Source organism: Delphinapterus leucas, chromosome 8 (assembly GCF_059928025.1).
Source record: "Delphinapterus leucas isolate spDelLeu-1000000601 "Yukka" chromosome 8, BTC_Dleu_Yukka2, whole genome shotgun sequence".
NCBI classification, from domain to species: domain Eukaryota; kingdom Metazoa; phylum Chordata; class Mammalia; order Artiodactyla; family Monodontidae; genus Delphinapterus; species Delphinapterus leucas.
This window is the reverse complement of record NC_143136.1, coordinates 27,113,900-27,126,701: the sequence shown is the minus strand read 5'-3', so window position 1 is coordinate 27,126,701 and position 12,802 is coordinate 27,113,900. Positions and strand designations below refer to the sequence as shown.

Genomic DNA, 12,802 nt, shown 5'->3' with positions numbered 1-12,802 from the left:
TCTTAAATTTCTTGTAAATCTTAAAATGTAAAGGATTCTCTGCCATGAAAATTGTATTAAAAGGGGGGCTCAATAGACCGCTGTAGTTTTCAGAAAATTGGGTTTTCCTGGGCAATTCTAAGTGAATAACCCTTTAAGACAGGCTTTTATTATCATGGAATGTCTACAATTAGAGGTATTCAAAGATGAAGTCTCGTGTCTTACCTTAGAGCATCCAAATATCCTTCTATTAGATGAGTTTTTTTAAACTACCAAAAAAAAGCACTTTTATTTGTCATCTGATTATTCAAAAATAGAACAGAATTTTTAGTCCCTTTAGATGAGGATATTAAGTGTTCACAGTTTAGGAATAAAGTCTAACAAGGAAATGCCTACAAAATATAACTGGAAAGAAAGTGTTAGGAGTAATAAATTCTTCTTTATCCCTGGTGGAATCCACTCTGATTGTGTGCCTTGCCCTTCTGTCCCTTCAGATTTCTGCTATGGAAATGAAGACCTGACTTTCTCTATAAGTGAAGCCATTAAGCTCTGTGTTACTGTGGTGGCATATGCTCCTGAGTCATTCAGAAGGTAACTGCAGCCTTTTATTCCATGCCTTGTAATAAGTAAGTATGGCAAAGGAAATAAAATTGAGCGACTACAAAGGTTATGTTTGCTAAGATTAGCCTGTAATGTTCTGGCAAGTATGCTTTCAAAAACTAAATTTAGGGAACTTGTCATAGCAGAGGTTATGAAAAATATAGTAAATCTTCATCAATTTGAAATCCCCTAATTTGGAAATTGTGAAGTGGCTAAGATGTTTTAGTCTTGTTTAGGAAATATCCTCACATGTAACAGAAATTAATAGCAAATAAAATTTCAGAAAAGGCATTTAAGCTATTTAAGAAAACTCATTTCAAGGAGCAATAAGAACTTGTGTCACACAAAGAGCAGGAAGAGGAATCTTGCCTGTCATTTTGCCAAGTGCAAGGAATCCAAAGGACTCACCATGGCGAGTGTTATTACCAGTTCTAGGATGTTGGCTCTGACCTGATTTCATTTACATATATATATATATATATTGTGTATATATATATATATATATAAAATATGTGAAATGAAAATCAGCCTCATCTCTCTATTAAAATAGGTATTCTAAAGGCAGAGACAATAATTCAAATGAATTATGGATAGCCCCTTTTTATGTAATATACATGCTTAAAGATAAGAGCTGCATTCCTTCCAAATGTTCCATAATTCTGGCTTAACCAACCCTATGGCCTTCCCTCCTCTTCCTCAATTCAACATTAGGAAATCTCCCCCTCTTAATTTCTCAATCTACTTTGATTTTTTCTTGTAATATCTAACCCATAAACAAAGCATTCGATTCTATTCTACCATATTCTTAGTATATGTGATATATCTTCCAATGCCCAATATAGCTCTGTATTCCATACATGATATAACAGTATAAATTTATAAAATGAATGAATCAGATAACAGCCAACTGTTTCCATGTTCCTATTTCTCTCATTTGTAATTCTTCTTGCATAGGCCTTTGTGGTGAGAAAATAGTTTGAAAATAAAAATATGGATTAGTCATAAACATATCACAGTTTTTGCCTCAACTTTCTTTTGAGAGAAGGATGGGCTAATAAATTATTCCAGGGTATTGCTCCTCTGTTAAGACTGCCAGATCTAGGTAGGTTATCACCTTTCTGATGTAAATTCAAAGAACTGAGACTACAAACTCCTGTCACACAAGGAATAAAATATAAATCTTATCTGAGTGTGAACTCAAGGATGCTGGCTCTGATCTAACCCAGAGTCACCCACATTGGTCCTACCTCCTCGGACCAGCTGTTGATCTCATGTGCTCAGGGTGAGTTGTGACTCTGACTCAGGTTTGAAGTGAAAGGGAAGATGACTAGTGATTCTCCTGGTGAAACAAACAGAGAACTAGCGCTTGTCTATTCATACCAGTCCAGTTCTAACCTAATAGTCAAGCCTATCCTGAAACATCTATAGATCGGGTGATTTATGGAACACTAGATAGAAGTGTATAACTGATCTGAAAGTAAAGCATAGTGATCTACTTGGGATCTAAAGATTGCTTGGGGCTTACAGATTTCCACATTACTTAAAATTCTTAATTCTCTCTGTTTGATCAAATCTCCTTATCAATTTCTCATATTCCTCCTTAAATCTACTTCTGGTTTTCAATTAGTGTAGAAAAATATTGACCCAACTATTGCAACTCTGCTATTTTAACCCAGTGGATATTTTGACCCCAAGGATATTTGACTACGACTTTATAAATACAAACATCTTAATCATAATTATACCTATAAATTTTCATTAAGGGATTATTTTCTAATTTATTTATGCCAGTTTAATTCCTCAGCCATTTTATGTTGCAAATAAGCCACTTTCAACTTTTCATTTCTATTTTATCAAAGTTCTTTTCATTGAAATTATTTTCTTTCTATGTAAAATTTATAATAAAGTTTACATTCATTGATTAAGTTTTAGGGGAGGACTTATTTTATCTTGGTCTGTATCAAACTTTGCTCATTAGATTTTCTGTCATTTTGAGCTTTTGTGTTTCAGGTTTTGATCATTACTGTATAGTTTCCCCAAGTCAAATTTCAACGGTGCCCATAAGATGTAGTTTCTTAATGTAGAATAAACATCTGAAGCAGGATGTTTATTAAATAACAAATTCTACTCAGTGGTGTTTTAACAATTGTCAGTTTTATTTTATATCAAAAATTCTTTCAGAATAGTTATTATGAATTGGATAAAAGACTGGGAATTTGTATTTTTAAAGTAATCAATGAAAAAAGCAGCAGACAACTGGTCAGGTATTCCCAGACTGCTTTATTATTCGGGATTAATCTTAGAGTGTAATACCATTATTTAATATTCTTCCATCAGTTTGTTCATTATGTACTATCTCCTCACACACCGCTGGGACAGAGAGAGCAGATGGTAGGGTCAGAACATCCCGCTGACAAGCAGGGTGACCTCCGCCCCATCTCCACAGTGCATTTCCTGGTTCCCCCACTGCAAATAATCTCTCCTGCCTCCGGTCCCAGAGCAATTTATTTTGAAGTTTTCCCTTATGAAATCTGTTGCTCAGCCATCTCGAGGCGCTGAGCCAAGTCACCTTACCTCATCCTGCCTCTTACCTACCAAGTTTGTAAACATAAGGAGCCGCCTGAAGAAAATGCATACAGTTTATTCTTACCACAGCCTCTGGTGGAAATCTCTGCTCTCCTTGCCTGAGCTGAATATCACAGCCATCTTCAGGGTCCTCTTTATCCTTTCTCAGAAACTCCTGAAATGGTGTCAGTCATAAGAGTTGAGGTTTCTGGAAAGATCCAGTGAAGAGTGACTTCTTTCTTGCCCATGTTCTAAATAAATGAAGGAAGGCAGAAGGGAGGTTGAAATGTCACCTTTAGTGCTGAGAAAGATTAAGTAGGGGAATCAGGCTTGAAACAGGACTGCCCTGAGAACTCACAGCAGAGGATAGAAGCCCTGTTGGCAGGCTTTTCCAGGAAAAGGAAAAGAGCTGAGCTGATTTTGCCCAGTATGTCTATATCAATTTGCCCCTCAGGTAAGTCTTTGTCTTCTCCAGAACCGAATGAGTAAAAGGGCAAAGAGGAACCGGGATTGATATTGACTGAACTCTCTCTGCTGGAAGGAAACATGAGGAATGAGTAAAATATGCCACCCCCATCCCCAACATTCCCACCATATTCTGTCTTAAGCAATGGGGATTAAACTCTATGCCCCTGGTCAACCCTGCCTCAGGAGGGCAAATCTACCCTCTATCAGGACGGTCCTCCTCCTGCTTTCCTTAGGCTCCTCCTACAATATCACAGCTCCATAAAAGGTTCAAACATGGATCAAAACCTTGCATTAACTCCAAGTCCACTCGATTCCTAAGTGTCAAAATACCCCCTCTTCTATTTTCCACTCCAAGCATATCCAGTACCATGTTATTAGGGTGTATCAGAGATTCTGCAGTGCGATTAAGTGATAACATGAAGACACTGCAATGACAAAATGTATAAAGATTCTCTAATATTAAAATGCTAACAGCATAGAGAAGCCCTAAATTTGACTAAAAAATCCTCACATTATCAAATTCCCAATGAGATATAAAAGACACTTTCAAGTTAAAATCCAAACACATTGAAATCAAAAGGAATTAGAGTTCACAATCAAATTCTCTTGTCATTGTGAGTTAAAAGCCAGAGTCCAATACTGTTAAGCTAAATTAAAATTTTTTTAAAAAACCTCCCTAATACCTTATTCTGCTCTGTTTAAGCCAGAACTGTTCTTAATTCCTGGGTGGAGCCAGGATCTCTTAAGTAGTTGTTCCCTAGGATATGTTTCATGGGAATAAATTCAATTCTTAAAAGACTTCAACATTTGTAACACCAAGTCCCTGTTGTGCTTAAATTTTTTTTAAATAATGTATTTTATTTAAATATTCATCCAAGAAAGTTTTTACAAATTGTAATTTTATAGTTTAATGAATGTATACAAAGTTAACACATCAGTGTAACTACCACTCAAATTGAAAAATCAGATAAAAGAACCACTATCCTGATTTCCAGCATCACAAATCAGCTTTGTCTGTTTCTGAACTCAACTACAATGAAATAATATGGTAGGTATTTTTTAATGTCTGACTTCTGTTCTTCAGTATTATTTCATGAGATTCATCCATGCAGTCGTGTATAACAGTAGTTCTTCATTTGTCTATAATATTCTATTGTACGGCTATGCTGCAATTTGTGTATTTCTTCTTTTGTTGACAGACATTAGTGTTGTGTCCAGTTTGAAGCTATTACCAGTAATGCTGCAGTGAACATTTTTATATATGTCTTTGTGTGCACATATATATGCGTCTCTGTGGGTAAAAATGCTCTGCTAGATCATGGAGTATGTATATGCTTCGCTTTAGTAGATACTACCAAAAAGTTTTCCAGAGGGCTTGTATCACTTTTCACTCCCACCAGCAGTGTATAGGTGTTCCAGTACTCTACAGCTTCATCAACACTTTGTATCGTCAGTCTTTTTTATTTTAACTGTTTTTGTTGGCTTATAGTGATATCTCATTGTGGTTTTGATTTCCATTTCCCTCCAGCAAATTAAAAGGTTTGGAAGCCTTTCAGATTGTTTACTGGAATTTGGATATCTACTTTTGCAAGGGGCCTATTGAAGTATTCTACCCATTTTTAAATGAGATTATCAGTAATTTTTATTTGATATATGGAATTTTTTTTAAAGAGTCTGATATAAATACATTTTAACTTATATAGAGTGGTGTTGCTGGTAAACATTTAACAACCAACTCTCTGGGAGAAAGAGTTTCTAATGTGTAGCATTGCCAATTTGCTAATATGTAGCAATTGCTGAATACAAAATACCAGAATGACATTGAATGTGGTGTTGGAAAGAGATGCTTACGGTAGGCCTTTTTCTTTAAATTTAATTTTTAATGGAGTATAGTTGCTTTACGATGTTGTGTTAGTTTCTGCTGTAAAGCAAAGTGAATCAGCTACACATATACCTCCTCTTTTTTGGATTGCCTTCCCATTTAGGTTACCACAGAGCATTGAGTAGAGTTCCCTGTGCTATAGTTGGTCCTCATTAGTTATCTATTTTACACATAATATCAGTAGTGTATATATGTTAATCCCATCCCAATCTCCAAGTTCATCCCATCCCCCCCTTCCCCCTTGGTATCCATTCGTTTGTTCTCTATGTCTGTGTCTCTATTTCTGCTTTGCAAATAAGAACATCTATACCATTTTTCTAGATTCCACATATGTGTTAATATACAACATTTGTTTTTCTCTATCTCTCTTACTTTACTCTGTATGAAGTGAAGTCTTACAGTCTCTAAGTCCGTCCACATCTGTGCAAATGATCCAGTTTCATTCCTTTTTATGGCTGAATAATATTCCAATTTATATATGTACCACATCATCTTTATCCATTCCTCTGTTGATGGACAATTAGGTTGCTTCCATGTCCTGACTATTGTAAATAGTTCTTCAGTGAACCTTGGGGTGCATGTATCTTTTTGAATTATGGTTTTCTCTGGGTATATGCCCAGTAGTGGGATTGCTGGGTCATATGGTAGTTTTATTTTTAGTTTTTTAAGGAACCTCCATACTGTTCTCCATAGTGGCTGCATCAGTTTACATTCCCACCAGCAGTGCAAGAGGGCTCCCTTTTCTCCACACCCTCTCCAGCATTTGTTGTTTGTGTATATTTTGATGATGGTCATTCTGACAGGCGTGAGGTGATACTGCATTGTAGTTTTGATTTGCATTTCTCTAATAATTAGTGATGTTGAGCATCTTTTCATGTGTTTGTTGGCCATCTGTATGTCTTCTTTGGAGAAATGTCTGTTTAGGTCTTCCACCCATTTTTTGATTGGGTTTTTTGTTTTTTTGATCTTGAGCTGCATGAGCTGTTTGTATATTTTGGAGATTAATCCTTTGTCAGTTGCTTCAGTTGCAAATATTTTCTCCCATCCTGAGGGTTGTCCAGTAGACCTTCTTGACTGGTTATTTAGCCATTCCAGCACACCACTGGCTACTTGTATTTCAAATAACATCTCCTACTCTGTGGCTTATAATTTTACTCCCCTAATGTTGTCTTTTGATGAACAGAGCTCTTCATTTTAATACAGTCCAATGTATCACCTTTTTCCTATTTTTTAGTGCTTTCTGTGTCCTCTTATGAAATCTTGGCTAACCCAAGGTTATGAATATATCCCCTTATATGCTAGGTGCTTTTTTGTTTTTATCTTAACATTTAGATTAACAAGCCATCTGGAATTAATTTTGGTATGGTGTAAAGTAAGGGTCAAAGTTTATTTTTCCCCTAGAGATATCTAATAGGCAATAGACCCAAGCACCATTTATAGAAAAGACTAGCCTTTCCCCATTGCATTGCAGTGTCATCTTTGTTATAAATCAAGTATCTGCGGATTTGTTTCGGACTCCTTATTCTGTTTCACATATCTATTGGTCTATCCTTGCACCAATATTATACTGTCTTAATTATGATAGTTTTATAAAAAGTCTGATGTCTGGTAATATGTCTTTTTACAATTATGAAATTTCCGTCTTTAACTTACCTTGAAGTCTGTTTTGTCTGACATAATAGTTACATCAGCATTCTTTTGGTGTTTGCTCTTACTTTCACCTTCAATATTTCTATATACTTATATTTAATGTCTCTTGATAGCAAAATATAGCTGAATTTTTAAATTATTTACACTAGTAAGCAACCATTTTCATACCTGTATCACAGTGACTGTTTCCAGACCAGACTCTTGCTGTAAAATTGCTTAAGCTTTAAGAAGCCAGCCTCCTAAAGAAGGGTTTTATTTTGTCTCAGATTTGTTGCAAATTACTGAATGGAAGCTTTGTTGATTTTTGTGAAGCTTGTTTCTCTGATTGACTGAATAGCTCTACCTGTTACCATTCTATTGTTCTTTCAACCAATTGTATATATGCTAACTCTCCAAAGTAGGTAATATTCTTCCTAAATGCAGAATTTTATCACCTTTTATCCGGTGCTTAATTAACTAATTAATTAGTGTTGGTAGATATTTCCAGCAGCTTTAATTACTCTTGACTTGGGTGGTGTGGGAAGGGGATTCAGAATTTTCCAACTCTCTAGAGGCTTTTCATTTCTCCATGCTCCAAAATATCAAGTAGGAGGTAAAAACGTGATTTGGTTTTCTATCTGTTGATTAAAGTCTTCAGATGCTGATGGTCTTGGAAGCTTTGGTGCCATGTTACCTACAAAAGCTAAAGAGGCAAACGTCACAAGTGGAGACAGGACCCGCTGCCCGAGAGGAGATCGCCTCCATGGCTGCTCTTGCGACATCCCTGCAGGCCCTTTTATACAGCGTAGAGGTCCTCACCAGGTAATCCCATCAGCAGAAATAGCCACAGCCATAAGCTATATGTATCCACCAAAAAGATGAAAATCTCAAACCCAGTTTTTATTTACAGATAACTTACCCAAACTCAGCTGAAACTGCAAGCATTCCCTAAGTTGTTTAGATAAATAGTGCTCAGTACTCTAAATAATAATGATGATGATGACAATAATAATAATAATTGTTAGTAGTATTATTCTACCATGATTGCTAAACACACATTTACATGTAGCTTGCCGAGCTTCTGTGGCAGTTTTAACCCAGCAGTAAACAAATCTTTTGTAAAAGGACTAATTTAGTGAATATGAAAATGTGATCCACGTTTTTATTAGCTCTTTTTTATGAGACATGAAATGTCTGCAATTTCAACTAAGCATTCTTTTATTATTTTCCTGTTTGTAAAGAGCTGGGTTTATTTTTACTTTAATTTCAGAAGCTACATAACAAACATAAACTACAAAATTTTATTCTAATGCTAGAATTGATAGATTCTCTGTCGGACAGGACTCAAGAGTGCTAAGAGAGGGGACTGAAGGATTTAGGAATGGAAAGGTCAGTTGACACCAGGGTTCAGCCCTAAACAAAGTTCCAAGAAGTTAGCCCTGTCACCAGATTCTTGGGTACAGAAGCAGAGGAATTGAGCTGCCCTGTGTCAGGGAAGGACTGGATAGATGAGGCCTGGGCAGGCGTTGGCGGGTGGGGGCATTAGCGGGGCCGGGGGGATGTCTGTGTACCAAGGATAGAGCGAGTGGGGGTGGTAGATGCAGGACACTATATAGTGATATGCTTTCCTTTTCCATCGTCATCTAAAATCAGCTGGAAGGAGACGTTCCTCCCCATGGGTGGAGGTGGGGAAGCCTTCTTTCTACATCAGTGTCTTTGCTTCTCCATCCCATTTGGCCATATTGTTAGCCTAAAATTCTATGGTTTACTCCCATCACAGGCACCAACTTCTCCAGCCCCATCTTGCTCAGTTGGTGAGGGGACTCGCTGCAACCCCTCAGTCCATGGAGGACTTTTCCAGCGTGCACCAGCAAGTGAGAGGGGGAGTGAGATTGTTATTCATTAAGTTCAACCTATGTTTAGTTCCTAATCTTGCACTACATTGCCAACCGAGGCAAGCAGAACATAGCCCAAAGCCTTGGGTAGACTCTCTGCTGAAGTGCCCACGTGCATCTAATCTGAAGGGATGGGAAGCAGTGGAATAGGGAGCAGTGACAAACTGCTGGTGAGAAACAGCCCCCAGTGCTTTGATGATGGTTTCCTGAAAGTCTGAGGGGGAAGAACATTACAAGGAGAAATACGTGACTTACACCCTCCCTTCTGCACCCACCTGGTTATGTCACTAGTGCCTTCCTGTGACTAGAGGAGAGAAGAGCGGTCAATTTCCTTCAAGGGCCACTTGATTCTCTCTCTTTACAGTACACAATGTTGATGCTTTCCATTCCCTTTTATAAGGATAAGTCAATTAACTTCTCCAAAACTGACTTACCAAAAATTCCACAAAGAGTTATGGATGGAGCTCTGACATTTGAAATTCTGTGGCCTTAAATATTCCAGTGTATTTAATATTCAAAAGATGGAGTGGAAGACTAGCCTCATTGGCTGGCTGTAATTATTCACAACAAAATTGGCTCCATTGTTTTTACGAAAAGAAAACGAGAAGAATACCACTTCACTTCCACAGTCCTAATGTAGTTGCTCATGAAAATAAATTAACCGTTCTATAGGTAGTAACACAGAAACAAGTATATTACAAGTGTATCAGTATTAGTTTTCCATTGTTGCATAACACATTACCACAAACTGAGAGGCTTAAAACTGAATGCATTTATTATCATCGCATGGTTCTGTAGGCTGGAAATCTGGGCAGGCTCAGCTGATCTGTCGGCTCAGGGTCTTGCAAGGCCAAAATCAAGATGTCAGTTGGTCTGAGCTCTTACTGGAACGATCTGGGGAAAAATCCACTTCTCAGCTCATTCAGGGTTTTGGCAGAATCCAGCACCAGGCCGCTTTAGGTCTGAGGTCCCCTTTCCTTCCTGACCGTCAGCCAGGGGCCACTCTCTGCTGTTGGAAGACATCTGTATTCCCTCTTACACGGCCCCGCAGTCGTCCAGCCAGCAGGGATGCCTTGAGTCCTTCTCAGACTTCAAATTTGTCTGCCCCTCCCAAGAGAAACTTTCTGCTTTTTAAGGGCCGGTGATGAGAATAGGCCTACCCAGATCATTTCCCTTTTGCCATATGATGTAGCGTGATAATGGGAGTAACACCAGTGGGGCAGTGGGGGGAAGGTCTTGGGGCTAGCTTTAAATGCTGCCCCCTACAGCAAAGGCACCGAAGAGACGGTCTGGGGCGATTTTTAAAGGGTTACTCTCCAGCCACAACCAGCATACAGAAAATGAGCATGACAAAAGCAAGCTTTAAAGAGTTCGTGTAAGCAATAGCTTTGAAAGGGCTTATCTTCCTTTCCACGTCACAGATGACACAGACGCAGTTTACCTATATATGAGCTCATTTGAACCTGTTTCTTAGCATCCATAATAAATTACTGACTTAACAATAGATACTAATTTACTCACTTCCCTGGGTAGTCTTAGGTATAATTTTTTTTTAACATCTTTATTGGAGTAAAATTGCTTTACAATGGTGTGTTAGTTTCTGCTGTATAACAAAGTGAATCAGCTGTACATATACATATATCCCCATATCTCCTCCCTCTTGCGTCTCCCTCCCTCCCACCCTCCCTGTCCCACCCCTCTAGGTGGTCACAAAGCACCTAGCTGATCTCCCTGTGCTATGCGGCTGCTTCCCACTAGCTATCTATTTTACATTTGTTAGTATATAATAAGTCCATGCCACTCTTTAACTTCGTCCCAACTTACCCTCCCCCGTCCCCGTGTCCTCAACTCCATTCTCTACGACAGGAATAAAGACACAGACTTAGATCTAACTTTGACTAGAAAGATTCTTTCCTTGTTTGATAGTTTCTCAGAAAAACAGAGTGGTTGATTATGGAGCAGGTGGCCTAAATGATATGTACACCCTTATCTTTTTTTTACTGTCTAGAATGGCTAACTTCCTGGTACCTGTGGAATTGAAAAAATGAATTCTTAACTCTCACTTAATCAGCACAGACTTAGAAGTCTGATTTCATGAATGTCTGGCTTGAAGAGTATTTGTTTATTACTCAGGGCCAAGAAACGAAAGACCTTAAATCGTGGTGAGCTTATAGACCCTTGGGAATCAGTGTTCCCTTTAAAGTGCCTTCCAGGACAGACTCAGCAGAGGTGTGTGACAGAAAAGGCCGAAGTCTTTATGAGCTTCTAGCTTCAAGCTTGTGTGAGCTGCAGTAACTTGAGGGTTTCATAAGTGTCTCCACTTCTGTGGTTTTGTTACTGTTGTTGCAGGCCCATGACGGCCCCCCAGATGAGCAGGTGTGACCAGGGTCATAAAGGGGCAACCACAGCCAACCACACCATGTCGTCTGGGATGACTACCAGGTAATTCACTGGCTTTATTCTGTGGTCTCTCAGTGTCGTACAACCTAAATCTCAGCTGTTGCGAGTGAAAGGAATCCTGAAAATAGTCGATATTGAGCGTGAAAATCTCCAAGGAAAAGAGAAGAAGGTGAGAGTTGAGAGTTACACGAAAACACCTAGGCTTTTTTTGCAGTTGTCACCTTTGTAAATGAAGAGAAGTAAGCCACCTTCAGAAAGTGGCACTTACGTCCATTTGTTTGTGTGAGCATGCAAGATGTTCTCTGCCTCCTGGGTGGTCTTTGAACTATTCCAGTGTTGTTTCACTTGCCTCCAAGAAAAAGGCAAAGGAAACAATAATAATCAGGAGGTGGCTTCTCATTCCAGGGCAGTTGTGCAGAGTCACCTTTCTTTCATCTGGACAGATTTTCTACAGACATTTCATCCAAGCTTTGATTTAGCCCCTTAACTGATGCTTTCACGGTTGTTGACTTAATCACCTTCCCTCTTTTGGTGCGACTCAGACACTGGCTGCACTAGTTAATACTTTACTTCATTCTCCCTGGGTTAACCTCTAAGTACTCTGAGACAAAAATAAAAGTTTAATTAGCTTCCTCCTCCAAGGAAGATTTTAAGACACAGCAAACCCAAAATCAGCTAGGGAGAAAGTTCTCTTTTCCCAGTATGGAGTAATTAGCAGAGATTATAAGGAAAAACTGAATAATTTTCTATTTTCTCTGAAGCACATTTTTAAGTGTATATCATTATTTATGTAAATTCCCTGCTTATCATATATTTATGTTAAAAATGAAATAAGTTCCAAACTATCACATCAGATATAAATTATCTGATGTGATAGTGTTACCTCAATTTCTCACATTAGGGGAAAATGATTATATGGGTTTTGAGTAATGAGTTTAAGGGATATTTAGGGGTTTCTCTAAGCTTACTGAGCTATGTTCAACACTAGATGAAAGGTGCCCAGAGAAAGAGGGTTTCTAAAGTCCTTTTACCCATCACTCATAAAGCAAGAAGTCTCTAGAACTGAAAGGAAGTCAGCCATATTTCTTCCTGAAATATAGCACATGATGTTAAAACTGCAACTTAGATTCACCTCACCTTGAAAGTTTTCCAAAATTTCCTTCATTTGACCACATTCCATGAGTTTGTGTGTGTTTTTAGAGTATCTGTCTTTCTACAAATTATCTGGCAATGGAACAGCTTTCATGGCAGCTATAGTTGCAGCATATGTGGTCGGCAAATGAAAGATCAAGATTTTATATTTTAGGATTAGTATGTGTGTATTAGGGAGCTTACCAAAATGTGTAACTTCAAAGGCTTCTCATAAGAAAAAGTCGTTAAGAGG

General features: G+C 38.2%; 1 protein-coding gene across 1 annotated transcript in view; it reads left to right on the top strand.

Moving 5' to 3' along the window:
• UNC80 (unc-80 subunit of NALCN channel complex) overlaps positions 1 to 12,802 on the top strand; it is a 240,407-nt gene that overhangs the window by 191,675 nt on the left and 35,930 nt on the right. The window contains exons 47-49 of the mRNA XM_089916431.1: positions 474 to 570; positions 7,775 to 7,945; positions 11,368 to 11,460. Coding sequence (XP_089772557.1) covers positions 474 to 570; positions 7,775 to 7,945; positions 11,368 to 11,460 — 361 coding nt within the window. The remainder of the gene's footprint in view (positions 1 to 473; positions 571 to 7,774; positions 7,946 to 11,367; positions 11,461 to 12,802) is intronic.